Source organism: Triturus cristatus, chromosome 2_1 (assembly GCF_964204655.1).
Source record: "Triturus cristatus chromosome 2_1, aTriCri1.1, whole genome shotgun sequence".
Lineage (NCBI taxonomy): Eukaryota > Metazoa > Chordata > Amphibia > Caudata > Salamandridae > Triturus > Triturus cristatus.
In genome coordinates this window covers 991,530,639-991,546,205 of record NC_140581.1, presented here as the reverse complement: position 1 = coordinate 991,546,205, position 15,567 = coordinate 991,530,639, and the positions used below count along the sequence as shown (strand labels likewise).

The window sequence follows — 15,567 nt, the reverse complement described above, 5'->3', positions numbered from 1 at the left end:
TAATGTGACCACATGAAAGATTTGTTCATGAGAACTTAGGAACACAAAGTTTTGCAACCACCAGATCGCAACCCAGTCTCATGTAAAGTTTGCAAAATAAAACTGTTGGGTTTACTTTCAGAGCCTGATGTGGCGCATTTAGGTCAAAGCCTGTGTGTCTGTCAAGGGCCTTAACATTCTTGGGTGGTTCCACCAAGGCCTTTTCCAAATATATTGAGACCTGGTTCCGGGGAACAAATATTGATCATAAGAGGCAGCAGACTGATGGAAGAGTTCATGAACAAGTACCCCAAGGTATTTTTGGGTGGTTTAGGCAAGACAAATAAGTCAAAGCATAAGATCAGAGTAGAGGAACTTGTTATGTTAATAGAGTCATTTTTGTAGTTGACGTCTTTGTTGGTGGAACATTAATTGAGTGGCGAGTTGAGTTGAGTGTCTGTGTTGATCTCCATAACCTGAGGAAGGAGATTCGGGTTGATTCACAACCCTTGCCCAAAAAAACCTGAAATGTTGGTTCTCGTTGGAGATGCAAAATGGTTCTCCACTTTTACGGGCACTTTACTCTTTTCATTTCCCCAGTAGCAAAATTTCAGTATTGCCATGTGACATTTAGGTTGACCTCTGTGACATCCATTTACCAACACATAATGTTTAATTTGTTTCCAAGGGTTAGTTAATGGTGTAGCAGTTTAACAAGATGAACTAATTTTTGCTATTCACTGAGAAGAGCTTGATCATATTTTGAGTGTGATCTAAGCTATCCTCCAAGATCGTGGTGTGGTGCTGAATGGGAAGAAGTGTGATTTTCTGAAAGCCATTCTGGGCCATTTAATTTCTAGTGATGGAATTCAGCAGATGCCAGGTCTTGTGAAGGCTATTGTTGATGTTCAGCCTCCTGATGGCAAGGTGAGAGGGAAGTCCTTTCTGGGTGTTAGTGAATCTTATTCTTGTTCTGTCCCTGACTATGCTTTAGGAGGTAAACCTCTCACTAACTTGCTCAAGAAAAGTACCCTGTTCCTTTGGGATGTTGAATGTCATCAGGCCTTCAGTTGGATTAATAGATAGCCAATTGGAGTCAAAGGCTTGAAACCATACAATCCTGCTTTAACTTGTTTCCTTACAGGTGATGCCAAAAATTTAATTTTGTATACTGTTCTTTTCTCAAGAAAATGTTACTGAAACAGGAAAGATTGGTTGCACCTCACTGGTTCTCAAAGTTGCAGAGTTTTATTACTCCCTCTTTGAATAAGAACTATTGGTGTGTTGGTGGTGTATCCAAATGTTTCACAACCATGTCAGTTGAAGGCGTTTCCTCATCCAATCTGATCACAAGCCTCTAGTTTATATCTTCTTGGTGGGTCTAATGACCGGGGCAGAATGCCAAAAATAGCAAGATTCACAACTAAACTTTTGTAGTATCAATTTGACACTATGGACATCCCTGGGATAGAAATGCTAGGACTGATTATTTGCCTAGGTGTTCTGTTGTTGAGGGAGTCACTTAGGAGAAGCATGATGATGAGCGTGAGAATTGCCTACTTGCTTTGGTTAATATTGAGTGGCTGTTCTAAGAAGCATAAACACATATGGGGGAAATGCAATGTTATATACTATTGACGATTGGGCTTGCTGTAATGCCATGCTTGTACATCAACCTAATCTTGCACTGTTATGCTGTGTCTTGCCAAAGAATTCTAAATAAAGTAAGTTAGAAAAAAAAATATTGAAAGTCTGTTTGCTTTCTCTGAAGCAGACTGGAGCTAGGCATTGTTAGAAGATGTCTTTAAAACGTGTTTATCAGTTGACCCACAGAAAATAGCTTGGATTGGGGCTTCTGGCTTTTGCCTCAGATGTTCTAATCATGAGACTAGATAAGTTGATTGCACCTGGGAGCTTGAGGTCAGCTTTAATTGCCAGTGCTCATTTGAAACATTTTGGTTATTCCTTGGCTATGCCCAGGGTTCTGTTTGCATTTTGGTGGCTACTAATGGCTAGGGAGATTAACCACTTGTTTAAAGAATGTGTGATCTACTCTAGTTGTGAGAAGAACGTCAAAGTGTCATCTTCACCCTTGATGCCACTTTAATTGCCTTCGGCCCATGAAAGGAGATTGCCACTGATTTGATTAGACCTGTCAATTCTTTTCAATATAGTTTCTGCCCTCCTTTTTCCTAATGGACTTCCTTTCCAAGTCATCAGAAGTCAGGTTTGTCACAGAGCCCAATTCCAGAGTGGTCGTAGATTTCTGAAAGACATGTTTTTGGGGGCTTGGCTCCCAGATACCCTAATCTCTCATAATCTTGTATGGTTTGTATTTGCCAAGGTGGAAAAATTCTGGAGATACAGTTGTGTGAAGCATATCAGAAGCTCTCTGTAGCAGCCTCAAGCTAATGGTCTTGTTGAGTGCATGAATTGAGTGCTGGATGAGCACATACAGTGGACTTTATGCAACAATTGTACTGTTTCTAATGCTGTGAGGGCCATAGTTTGGTAATACTAGACCATTCCACATCACCAAAGTGGTCCTTTTTTGCACTGCTGCAGAGCAGGAAAACTACCACTGATGACCAAGTGGCTTAGACAGGGTATCTCGATTTAGGACCTAAACTTGCTAGTCAGGGCCTATGTCGAGGACTCCAAAGTGAAGCAGAAGAAGAGTTTTGATGAAAGGAAGAAGGGGAAGGACAGGTAGTTTATGTTAAATGATCTGTTGTGTATTAGGGAAACCTGGTCATGTTAAGGAGGGTAAGAACAAGAAGTATTTTCTTTGTGTATGAAATTCAGTAAAAATAGACAAATCTCGTTTGTGGGCGGAATGGCAAAATATAACTTCCTTCGGGGATGATGTTGCCATTCTGGCATGCATTATCAATACTGGAAGTATTTCTAGGTCCAGTTAGAGGCCTGGTAGGTGAGTAATCTGAAAGTATAAAGACTGCTTACCTATAAGGTTTACTGAACGTAAGCGATGGATTCATATGATATAATAGATTGAGATCTGATAACTAATGCGGAGAAGGTAAAAATGTATGTTTGTTTCCTTTCAATTATGTTATACCATGACTGCATATTTCTTATTTTAGGATTTTTTGATGGGTTGATTTAAATTATAGCATTTATATTTTTAATCTACTTTCAAAATGAACATTCTGTATATTACAGAGAATAGTTTATTATATCAAAACCTTCCAAATCTGAAAGTCAACACTTGTTTACATGTCACAGGCACTCCAACATCAATATATATTATGTCATACATTGACAACTTATGATCAATTATCTGTATTCTATGAAAAAATCTTTGTAGGTAGTGTCTTTATTAGCTACAGGCTTAAATCATTTGCCACAGTTCTTCAAACCTTACCCACTACTCTTACTTACTGTAGGTAATTTTACATTTATAAAGACTCCAATTCCTGTAACCAAAATGACCCAAAATTAGATAATTACTTAGGCAGCCCCAGGATAGGTAAGGCAGTGAGCTCAAGGTGAGGGTGCTTTGTGTCAGTTTTAACAATATTTCTCTTGTCAGCCCAAAGGTTAATTTCCAGTGCTTTGCTGCACTCAACAATTTTCATATATTTAAAAAAAAATTTCATACTCCTAACTTTCTCTAGTCAATGCACTGGTATGCCTTCTATGTTTCTCGGCAACTAGGAAATTGATGAGGCATTTAAATAAATCTTGAATGTTTTCATGCTATATGGCTGAGTCCCTCTAATCTGGTTTACTTTCGTATACACTGAATTTTATCATGGTTTTCATCTTCATCACTTATGCCGTCATAGTTATTACCTCCTTTACTTTTGTCTGTTAGGCTGTCGTTCTTTCCTTTTGTATGGAAAGTCCTTTTTTACTCTGCAATGTAAAATGTGGATTTTTGCTTTCATCAGTAAATTATCTCAAATGTGATTATATTTTTTCTACCTTTTCAGTTCCCCCAGACTTTGGTTACTTGAATGAAAAAAGTGTCATCAGAACGGCCACAGACTTCATTATTGAAGCAGGAAAGAAAGGTGAGAAAAATAATCAGCCATTCCAAAATTGTTTTTTTATTTCCGGTTAATCACGTTTTGTAGGGATTGTACCGTGAAGGATTTAAGTATAGATGGCTATATGTGCAGTTTGCTGAATGAATACAAACGTATAGAGCAGGATCTTAGCAGTAGATTTATCTCCAGGTAGAAAGCACAAATAAAATCATTTGGAAATATACGCTGAGATAACTGTGTTAGTACCTGAAGAACTGTGGTATCAGAAAACTATCACAAACTCCTACAATGTTTAAGTCCCCAGAAAAACTTTTTTTTGTGATTTCAATGTTTATTTGTGAACGCGCTGATCTTTCACCCGGCGGCAGTATCCACGAGGGGGACTCCAAGTCCCAGATCACCCTGCTCCCAGGAGGGAGGAGCCTGCAATACCTGGCATGCTCAAAAGCGCCTTTCAACACCGCAGTGGGGGACACGCTGATCTCCCACCCGGCAGCAGTAAACATGAGGGGGACTCCAAGTCCCAGATCACCCTGCTCCCAGGAGGGAGGAGCCTGCAATTCCTGGCGCGCTCAAAAGCGCCTTCTAACACCGCAGCGCGGGACGCGCCCGGGCGAAGGGCGGGCCCGTCCTTGCCAGGAAGAAGCAGGGCAGGGCCATCCCTCTTTCATCCTACGTTTGGATTGCGCCCTTATTTGCAGTAGCCTCCAAGCAATCTCACAAGGTACTGTGCTAATTTTCTCCTTGTTTGCGGAGATTTTCTGTGGCGCGTGAGACACTCTTTAAGTACTAACTTATCTGAACTTTGTCCCACAGACTTACATCTTTCTAGTTTATGACGTTAACTAGCAAAGTTGGCCCTTATAATTAACGATCGTTGTGTTACTATTTGTGAACTGCTGAATCCATCCTATTTTTGTTAATCATGGGCAAACAGAAAACTATGGAGGGCATTGCTGCGGGAAGTAGCAACAACAGCGGGGCAAGTAAAGCGGAAAAGGCAAGGAAACTTCAAAAGCACGCAGCTATCAACTGCGTCCTTGACAGAATTGATACCCTAATTAGCAAGTGTGAGGATATCTTAGTTTCAGAACCAACAGTGCCCCGTACTATTGACCAACCCTCTCCTAATCACACCAGTCCCTCCCGCCCACCAACCATTCCTATAATGTTTCACAACCTCCTTAGAAAGAGGAACCCTGATCACAGTAACACCACACCATCAGTTTACGCAAAAGAACAGGTAAAAGGTCAGGCGGGGGGCATAATTCTCTCAGACTCCCCCATCAGCATTGACGAGTGTGTACCTTGCTCCTCTGTCACACGATACCGCCACCGGTCTCGAAGAACAATCCTCTAAATCACAGGATAGCGCTCAGCTTATCTGAAAGAAACACGTTAGTTAGATTCCTCACCTTAGAATATCCCCAGGCGTCAGACTGGATCCGGAAGATTTTTCGTCAGCAATACCCCTTGCGCGTCGCTAGGCGTCGTCTGCGGCTCCGCGTCCGTCGTCGGCGTCGTGCGCCGGAATGACGTTGTCGGAGTACTTAGACGCCGCCCTCGCGCGCTGACGTCAGTTCTTCTTTTTTCCGCGCCAGTAAGTGCAGATCCGGGAGAGCTACCCCTTTAGTCACTTTTTGACTAACTTTTTTCGATCCTTTTTGATCTTGTCTCGACTCCGGTGCCGGTAGGATGCCTGGTTTTAAAGCCTGTGCTGACTGCAACCGCTTGATGTCGGTTACGGACCATCACCGCCGGTGCCTTTACTGCTTGGGCCTCGACCACGACGCGGCGTCGTGTTCGGACTGCAAGGCCCTGACCTCGAAGGCTAGACGGGAGCGGTCCCGTAAGCTTCTCGAGCTTCACCACTCGGCTCCGCGCCCCTCTCGATCCCGGTCCAGGAGGAGGTCCAAGGATCGGTCGCGGAGCCGCAGCGGACGTCATCATCGATCGTCTGGCTCCAAGTCTTCGGGTAAATCGAAGCACTCCAAGAAGTCCAAGAGGCGACACCGCTCTTCGGATCCCCCTCGCCGGTCGCGCGACTCGGCCGAGGGTCAGGGTGGTTCCACCCCCGCGGCTCCAGCGGAGCCGCAGGCGCCGCGCAAGTCCCCGTACCCGCCGGTCCCTGGGACTGACGCGACGCCGGCGGAAGTTAGTGCCTTCCTCTCGGCCATGAGGAACCTGGCTCCGCCGTCGACGCCCGCTGGCGCGCCTTCGGGCCCCGCGGACCCGACTGGGCAACCTTGCCTGCCGGCGGCTCCGGCCCCGGCGCCGTCGACGGCTCCGGCCTCGACGCCGCAAGCGCCCGAGGGACCCGTTCCCGAGTCCCCAGCGATGCCGGTCGACCTCGTCACGCCTCCTCCGCCGGCGTCGACACCGGTACCACCTCCGACGCCGACTCTGCTCGGCGTCGAGCCCCAGTTCAGCCCCGCTCCGGGCCCGGCGCCGATACGGCGTCGATGGACGCCGCGTTCGGCGCCGCTGGAGACACATTTTGTCTATCGCCCGACTCCGATCCTTCCTCCTGCATACCAGGAATCGGATGATGGGGGCGAGTTGGAGGGATCCGAGGATCCTATGGCCGCTCAGGCTCAACTGTCACAGGACTGGGCAGATGAACTGGGGGAGGCCAGTGGTCTGGATACCTCTCCGGACACTGGATTCATCTCTCCTCCGACTGTGGCTTCGGAGGAGGGTGCTGCTTTCTCTGTGGTGCTGCGCAAGGCGGCCGCAGCCCTTGGGCTCGAGCTACCTGCCGTGGCTGTGAGGAATAACGTCCTCACTGAGGTGCTTCAGTCTGCAGCAAGCTCCACTGAGCCTCTGCTGCCATTCAATGAGGCCCTCACTGACGTTCTGCAGGGCACCTGGTCCAAGCCCTCCACAGTTCCTCCTGTGGACAGGAACGTCGCCAGGCGCCACCGCCCTGCTCCGGGCGACCCCAGTTTTCTGTCCCAACACCCTACCCCCGAGAGCCTGGTTATCCAGGCCTCTACCTCCCAATCCTCCTTCCCGACCGCTCCGCCGGACCGGGATTCCAAGAGGCTGGAACAGTTCGGCAAAAAGCTGTTCTGCTCCCTTAGTTTGGGTCTGCGGTCTTTAAACACCGCCTGTCTTTTGGACCGTTATTCCCACTCTCTGTGGGATACGGTGGAGGACGTGCTGCCCCTGTGTCCGGAGGAGGTCCAGACACGACTTACCCAGGCTCTGGCCGATGGGAGGGATGCAGCGCGACATGCTATCCGATGTGGGCTTGACACTACGGACTCGCTGGGTAGGGCGATTTCTACCTCAGTGGCACTTAGACGTCACGCCTGGCTGCGGTCCACGTCCTTTTCGGGCGATGTCCAGAGCACCCTCATGGACATGCCCTTTGATGGCACTCGCCTTTTCGGCGAGAAAGCGGACAGTGCGCTGAATCGCTTTAAGGACTCCCGGGCTACGGCCAAGTCCTTGGGCCTCTCGGCCCCGCGGTCGCAAACTTCCGCCTTTCGCCCCTTTCGTGGCCAAGGAAGGGGTGCCTCCTCACGTGCGCCTAGCCACCAGCCGCAGAACCAACCTGCGCGCGGTCGCGGACGTGGTTTCCGCCGAGGCGGTTCTGGAGGACGACGCGGTCAGCCCACATCCACCCCGGCAGCATCCGCCTCAAAGCCTTCCTAGTCCGAGCTTTCAGGCCCATTCCACGCCAGTGGGCGGCAGAGTTCGCCATCACCTGCTCCACTGGCGGTCCATCACATCGGACAGGTGGGTGCTGCAAATCGTCCAAAGGGGCTACTCCCTCCCCTTCGAGACGACCCCTCCAGCCATGCCACCGCAGCACCACCGTATCTCGGGGGATCATTTGAATCTTCTCCACGAGGAAGTTTCGGCCCTCTTGGCCAAGGGGTTTCCACATCCCCGTCCTGCCGGCTCACCGGCGTTACCTGCGGTTCACGGTGGGCCAAGAGCACTTTCAGTTTACCGTGCTCCCCTTCGGCCTCACCAGTGCCCCTCGGGTGTTCACGAAAGTGATGACGGTGGTCGCAGCTCATCTGCGCAGATCAGGGTTTCCAGTCTTCCCCTATCTCGACGACTGGTTGTTGAAGGCGGGCTCGCCCCAGACAGTCGTCTCCCACCTCCAGACTACGGCGGATCTCCTGCATTTGCTGGGATTTTCCATCAACGTGCCGAAGTCACACTTGAGTCCCTCTCAGAAGCTCCTCTTCATCGTAGCGGTTCTCGATTCGGCGCAGTTCCGGGTCTATCCGCCGGAACAGCGGGTCCAGGATATTCAGGCCCTGATTCCCATCTTTCGGCCTCTATCCTGGGTTTCGGTCAGGCTAGTGTTGCGGCTTCTGGGGCTGATGGCCTCCTGCATCCTACTCGTGCATCACGCCAGGCGGCGCATGCGGGCTCTGCAGTGGGACCTGAAGTTTCAGTGGGCCCAGCATCACGGCAACCTGTCCGACCATGTCTTGATCTCGGAGGGCACTGCACAGCAGTTGCAGTGGTGGCTCACGGACCGCGATTGGGTCAAGGGCAAGAGCCTCTCCCTTCCCCAACCGGAGCATGTCGTAGTGTCTCGTCTCCACATCAACCTGTTGGAGTTGAGAGCGATCCGACTTGCACTGAAAGCCTTCCTTCCCTCTGTCAGGGGAAGTGTCGTGCAGGTGTTCACAGACAACACCACCGCCATGTGGTATTGCAACAAACAGGGCGGGGTGTGGTCGTGGACCCTTTGTCAGGAGGCTCTGCGCCTCTGGACGTGGCTGGAACACCAGGGCGTCACCCTAGTGGTTCAACATCTGGCGGGCTCTCTGAACGCCAGAGCAGACGAACTCAGCCGCCGGTGCATGATGGATCACGAATGGCGTTTGAACTCCGAAGTGGCGCAAGGTCTCTTTCAGCAGTGGGGAGAGCCTTGGTTAGATCTATTCGCCACCGAAGAGAACGCGCAATGTCAGCAGTTCTGCGCGTTGGAATTTCCAAGGCGGCACTCGCTCGGCGACGCTTTTCGTCACGAGTGGAGTTGCGGTCTGTTGTACGCCTTTCCGCCTATACCACTTCTGCCCAGAGTGCTGAAGAAGATCAGGCACGACCGGGCCCAAGTCATCTTGGTGGCTCCGGATTGGGCACGAAGGTACTGGTATCCCGAGCTACTCAGTATGTTGACCGATCCTCCGATAAGTCTGCCCCTTCGGGAGGATCTTCTGTCGCAGCAGCAGGGGACGGTCCTCCTCCCGAACCTGTCCAGCCTCCACCTCCATGCGTGGAGATTGAGCGGCGGCAGTTGATGCCATTTGACTTGCCTCCTGAAGTCTGTGATATCATTCTGGCAGCCAGGCGTCCCTCCACAAAGACGGTATACGCCTGCCGGTGGAACAAATTTGTGGCATGGTGCACAGCAAAGGCTGTGGATCCCCTTTCCGCCCCTCTTTCTGAGGTTCTACTGTTTCTTCTTTCCTTGGCCCGGCAGGGCTCTGCCCTGGGCACCCTGAAAGGTTATCTTGCTGCCATCTCTGCCTTCTTGCGGCTTCCTGATCAGCCTTCCCTTTTCAAGTCCCCTGTAGTTACACGCTTTCTAAAAGGCATTACTCACACGTTCCCTCCTGTCCCTTTTGTAATGCCTCAGTGGGACTTGAATCTTGTTCTCACATTTCTAATGTGCGCTCCCTTTGAGCCTCTTCATAATTGTCCTCTTCGTCTGCTGACGCTTAAGACTGCTTTTCTGGTAGCCATCACCTCGGCTAGACGGGTGAGTGAGCTCCAGGCTTTATCTTCAAAGCCTCCTTTTCTCTCTGTTCATCCGGACAAGGTTGTCCTTCGGCCTCGTCCCTCCTTTCTTCCGAAAGTGGTGACTCCATTTCACCTTGGGCAGTCTGTCACCTTGCCCACCTTCTTTCCGCCTCCGCATCCTTCCAAAGAGGAAGAGAGGCTCCACCGTCTGGACCCAAAACGTGCGCTCCTTTTATTTGGACCGCACAAAGCAGTTCCGGGTGGACGACCAACTTTTCGTTGGATACGTGGGTGCTAAGAAGGGGAAAAGCTGTGCACAAACGGACCATCTCTCGGTGGGTCGTTTTGTGCATCAAAATTTGTTACTCCTTGGCAAAAAAGGACCCTCCTGTTGGGCTGCGTGCCCACTCCACTCGGGCCACAGCAGCTACTACTGCTTTGGGACGGGGTGTCCCTTTGCAGGACATCTGTCAGGCGGCGACGTGGGCTTCGCTACACACGTTTGCCAGGCATTATTGCCTTGACAGCCAAGTCCGGAGGGATGGCTTCTTTGGCCGTTCTGTCCTCCAGGACTTTCTGGTGTGATCTTGGTTCGCAGACCCACCACCGGGGATGGTATTGCTTGGGTATCTATTCTAAGGTGAGGAATCTAACTAACGTGTTTCTTTCAGATGAACAAGTTACTTACCTTCGGTAACGATGTATCTGTAAGAAACATTAGTTAGTTAGATTCCTCACCGACCCACCCATCCTCCCCGTTCTGCGAACTGACATCTAGGGTTAAGGTTATCCTTTTCAGGCCTCTAGATTTTATTTTTGGCACCAGTGTCGGTCTTTGCATGGCTCTGCGTTCCTGGCGCGGGAAGCTATGTACAAGAACTGACGTCAGCGCGCGAGGGCGGCGTCTAAGTACTCCGACGACGTCATTCCGGCGCACGACGCCGACGACGGACGCGGAGCCGCAGACGACGCCTAGCGACGCGCAAGGGGTATTGCTGACGAAAAATCTTCCGGATCCAGTCTGATGCCTGGGGATATTCTAAGGTGAGGAATCTAACTAACTAATGTTTCTTACAGATACATCGTTACCGAAGGTAAGTAACTTGTTCATTAACACCCTTAGGTCTGAGATAGCAATCATGAGACACATGATAGAAGATCTCACTGCACTGGTTAAAACACTGTTACCATCGGTTCCACCTTGTCACCAGCACACAAGTCGCTCACCTCATTACACACAACAACTGCAATCGTCAACTAAGATGCCCCTTATTGAAAGGGCGACACCAAGTGGTGCCGTTAATCTCCCATTAGCACCTCTCACGGTCTTTGCCTCCCAAGTATCAAAAGTAGATCATCATCACAAGGCAAAGGCATTTACACTTAAAGATCCTTGCAACACAAATGCCTACACACCTAGAGATTGCACTAACCAATCTGCCCCTGTAACTCGATTAGACCATGCCAGCTCCAGCAGCACTTCACTGAGAATATACTCTTCAGTGAGACCTCCCCAGCAGACCCATCATCCACACACTGCTCCCCTTTTGCATGGCCCTAAAATTTACATGGCGAACGTTCCTAAGCTTAGCTCAAAGAACGCCTGCGACATAGATGACTCTTTAACAAATAAAGTCACACACTGGATCCGTCATATCACGGGTTGTCGCCCAGTAATACGCGAGGACCTCATCTGGGCTCGAAGATGCTCACCCCCTGTGCAACCTTATGATTACATTGAACTCACACTTTCCACTGTTCACCTGGCAGAGAATCTTCTCGCATTGGAATATCGAACCTGCTAAACTGAAGGTTATTATTAATGGCTCTTCACGATTTTTCATGTCGAAGATCAAAGCACAAGAATATCTTGCGGAACTTAAAGCTAAAAAAATGTTATAAAGTAACTACAATTGGTATCGGGACTGGTATAGTTGAACTTTCAAATTACACTTAGCCTAATATAAGGCATATACATCTCTTGTTTTTGTCTTACATTTTTCTTCTTTGCCTTTTCTTTTTTTTGCGGTTGATTCCATTTATGCCGCTTGTTTATTCTGAAAGGTACTTCCCCTCGGCATGGTAACAGTGGCGGGGTGCGATTTCAGGGTTTATCATTCAGGAAGTTCCTGATTGCTCATGCTCGGGTGGGGAGGGTGGGTGGGGAGGGCAGGTTGTCAGGGGTGGGATGGGGGGGTTGGTAGTCCACGAAGGGAAGGCCCAATTATGATAGCTGCTCACATTTCATTAACAGGTTTATATTGTAATAAGGTGACTTACGCATCCCAAAGGTTCGCTCTGTGGGCGTTGTTGATATTTTTTTTATTTTCCTTATTCACAGGAGCTTTGATCTATGGATTTAATGTTACCATATTTCGATGAATACTGCAAATCTTAAAATTTTATCTATAAACATTTGTGGGTAAAACGATATCTGAAAAAGGTAAAAGGTAGCCCAAAGTTTACGCCTGTCAGGGGCTAATTTAGTTTGTCTCCAAGAGACACATGTAGAAGGGTCCCAATTGTATCTTTTAAATAGCTTAGGATATAAAGTCATTGGGGGAACTACACAAGGGACCCGTACCAGGGGTGTAGCCATTCTAGCCCGGTATAACTATCTCCCTCAATCCATTCGAACTAAGTCAGATTCCCAAGGGAGATGGCTGGTTGCCGAATGCTGTATTACACCTACATTCTTATTTACCTTATGTTCTATCTATGGGAGTGTTTTAGATGACCCTACTGTGATTAATCAAATCTCTGCCAAACTGGTTCACTGGCCCCTGCCTAGCATCCTGTGTGGGGATCTCAATATTAACTTACCTTCTAACTGGGGAGATAACCCACAATGCCTCCAGACCTCCCGCAAACCTAAAGTGCTTTTGGCTGTTAAGAATCTCTTACACACCCATGGGCTGGTGGATGTATGGTCTCATCTTTATCCTAACATACCCGGTTACACATTTGTTTCTGCTCCCCACAAATCTTTTGCACGTTTGGGTTTTTTTCTAGTTTCCTCGTCCCTAATTCATTATAGTGAAATTGAATTACTCCCCCGTAGTCTTTCTGATCACAATCCCCTAAGTCTTAATATCCGGGGGCTGATTACACGTTAGGAAACCTCTACCCGGAGTTTTGAAAGAGCACTCCTACAGGAGGAAGGTTATCAGTCCCATATGAAACAATGGATAAAGTTTTTTCTTGACAACAATCGTTGTAGTTTGGGATACACTAAAAGCCTGTGTGCGTGGGGAAACTTTTCAATATTCGCTCAAGAAAAATAGATTAGAGAAAGCCCATTTGATGGAACTACAAATTAAACTAGCTAAAATGGAGGAAACCCTTATTTCAGTCATTCAGTCCAGTGGTGAGACCGACCCGGCACAATTGGCAGTTGCGGCTGCCAGGGCAGAGATTTGCTCAGTACTGGCCGATAAAGCCGCCTCCAAATGGGCTGCGGCTCGAGAGAAAACATACGAATGCAGTGAAAGAATTGGCCATCAGTTGGCTATGAGAACCAGGTTGCAGGTTTCAGCCAGCGAAATTAAAAAAAAATTAAAACATCTGCAGGATCTATCACCAGAGATCCTGAAGAAATTTGTGCAGCCTTCTGTAAATTTTTTCAAGACCTATATTCTGAAAGTGTGGGCGAGCAACCAGACCTTAGCTGCCACCTAGATACCTATCTAGATTTAATTTCATTAGCAACGCTGAGTAGAGAAGAGCGCGAGCTACTTGAACTCGCTCCATCTTGGGAAGTGATTGTTAGAGCTCTGCATAGCCTGCCAAATGGGAAAGCTGCCGTGCCTGACTGTTTCCCAGTGGAATTTTATAAGGTTTTTCTCCCACAAGTTAAAGTTATTCTTAACGATGTAGTGACTCAAATTTTTCAGGGTGTCTCTCCCCCTCAATCTTGGTCTACAGCCAAGATTATAGTGTTCCCCAAAAAAGATAAATCGCCAACGGAGATGGGCTCATACCGGCCAATCACCCAAATTAATGGTGACTCAAAAGCGTACACTAAAAGTCTTGCCTCGCGGCTCTGGGACAGAATTGAAGGTCTAGTATCGAGGTGGCAGCATGGCTTTATCCCCGCTAAGGGCACAACAGAACATATTTGCAGACTCATTACTCTGCTTGACGCCTCACAGGTTTCGGGAGACCCAATTGCCGCAATCTTTCTAGATGCCGAAAAAGCATGACTAAACTTCTATACCCCTGTTAGAAATAACTCTAACCTCCCGGATATCTTTAGTTCATCCTATCTCCAAAACTGGATTGATAAAGGAGTAAAGAAACTAGGAGACCTCTGTTCAGCTGATGAGATCTTGGCATTTGAAGATCTTCAATCCCTTTATAATCTAGACAAGAGGGAATCTTTTAAGTACTTAGCTGTTAAATCTTTTTTTTCCCCGAAAGACTGGGGGCCCGACAGGCTTCACCAAGTGTAATCTGATAGAGAAGTTCTGTGGAGATTCGATACCACGTATTGGAGTTATTTATAACATGTTGAACACCTTGATGCCTGATGATCTGCTTTTAATATCCACTAAGTGGCAACAGAAATTGGACATCACCAATAATGCTTTCTAACTTGCAGTCGAATTCACACAAAGCGATTTGCTATCCTCTAATCTTCAGGCGCAGTTCTATAAGACTTGTTTTTTTAAATATTTTACTCGTAGCAAGATTGCAAAATGGGGCTCCGGTAAAGGAACTTATTGTCCTCGCTGCAGTGAGTTTAAAGCGGATTCAATCCATATGTTCGCCACATGTGTTAAATTAGAACCATTAATATATAAAATCCAACACTTTCTGGGACAGGTGCTATCTCATAATTTGGTGCTGGCTCCCTCCACAATAATGTTGGGTATATCTGAAAGAAACATGTTAGTTAGATTCCTCACCTTAGAATATCCCCAGGCGTCAGACTGGATCCGGAAGATTTTTGTAGCAATACCCCTTGCGCGTCGCTAGGCGTCGTCTGCGGCTCCGCGTCCGTCGTTGGCGTCGTGTGCCGGAATGACGTCGTCGGAGTACTTAGACGCCGCCCTCGCGCGCTGACGTCAGTTTTTCTTTTTTCCGCGCCAGTAAGCGCCGATCCGGGAGAGCTACCCCTTTAGTCATTTTTTTACTAACTGTTTTGACTCTTTTTGGTCACTTTCTCGACTCTGGTGCCGGTAGGATGCCTGGTTTCAAGGCCTGCGATGACTGTCATCGACTGATGTCGGTGACCGATCATCACCGCCGGTGCCTGTACTGTTTGGGCCTCGACCACGACGCGGAGTCGTGCTCCGATTGTATGGCCCTGACCTCGAAAGCTAGACGGGAGTGGTCCCGTAAGCTTCTCGAGCTTCGCCACTCGGCTCCGCGCCCCTCTCGATCCCGGTCCAGGAGGAGGTCCAAGGATCGGTCGCGGAGCCGCACTCGACATTGTGTCTTGATCTCGGAAGGCACTGCACAGCAGTTGCAGTGGTGGCTCACGGACCACGATTGGGTCACGGGCAAGAGCCTCTCCCTACCCCTACCAGAGCATGTCGTAGTGACGGATGCATCCCTCCTGGGATGGGGTGGCCATATGGGAGAGGCGGAGATCAGAGGCCTCTGGTCTCCGGCGGAGTCTCGCCTCCACATCAACTTGTTGGAGCTGAGAGCGATCCGACTTGCACTGAAAGCCTTCCTTCCCTCTGTCCGGGGAAGTGTTGTGTAGGTGTTCACGGACAACACCACCGCCATGTGGTATTGCAACAAACAGGGCGGGGTGGGGTCGTGGACCCTTTGTCAGGAGGCTCTGCGCATCTGGACATGGCTGGAACACCAGGGCATCACCCTGGTGGTTCAACATCTGGCGGGCTCTCTG

General features: G+C 48.7%; 1 protein-coding gene across 2 annotated transcripts in view; it reads left to right on the top strand.

The window, feature by feature from the left end:
* FOCAD (focadhesin) overlaps positions 1-15,567 on the top strand; it is a 1,730,079-nt gene that overhangs the window by 1,058,579 nt on the left and 655,933 nt on the right. For both annotated transcript variants that reach the window (XM_085634390.1, XM_085634400.1), the window contains exon 37: positions 3,936-4,016. In XM_085634390.1, the coding sequence (XP_085490516.1) occupies positions 3,936-4,016 (81 nt within the window). The remainder of the gene's footprint in view (positions 1-3,935; positions 4,017-15,567) is intronic.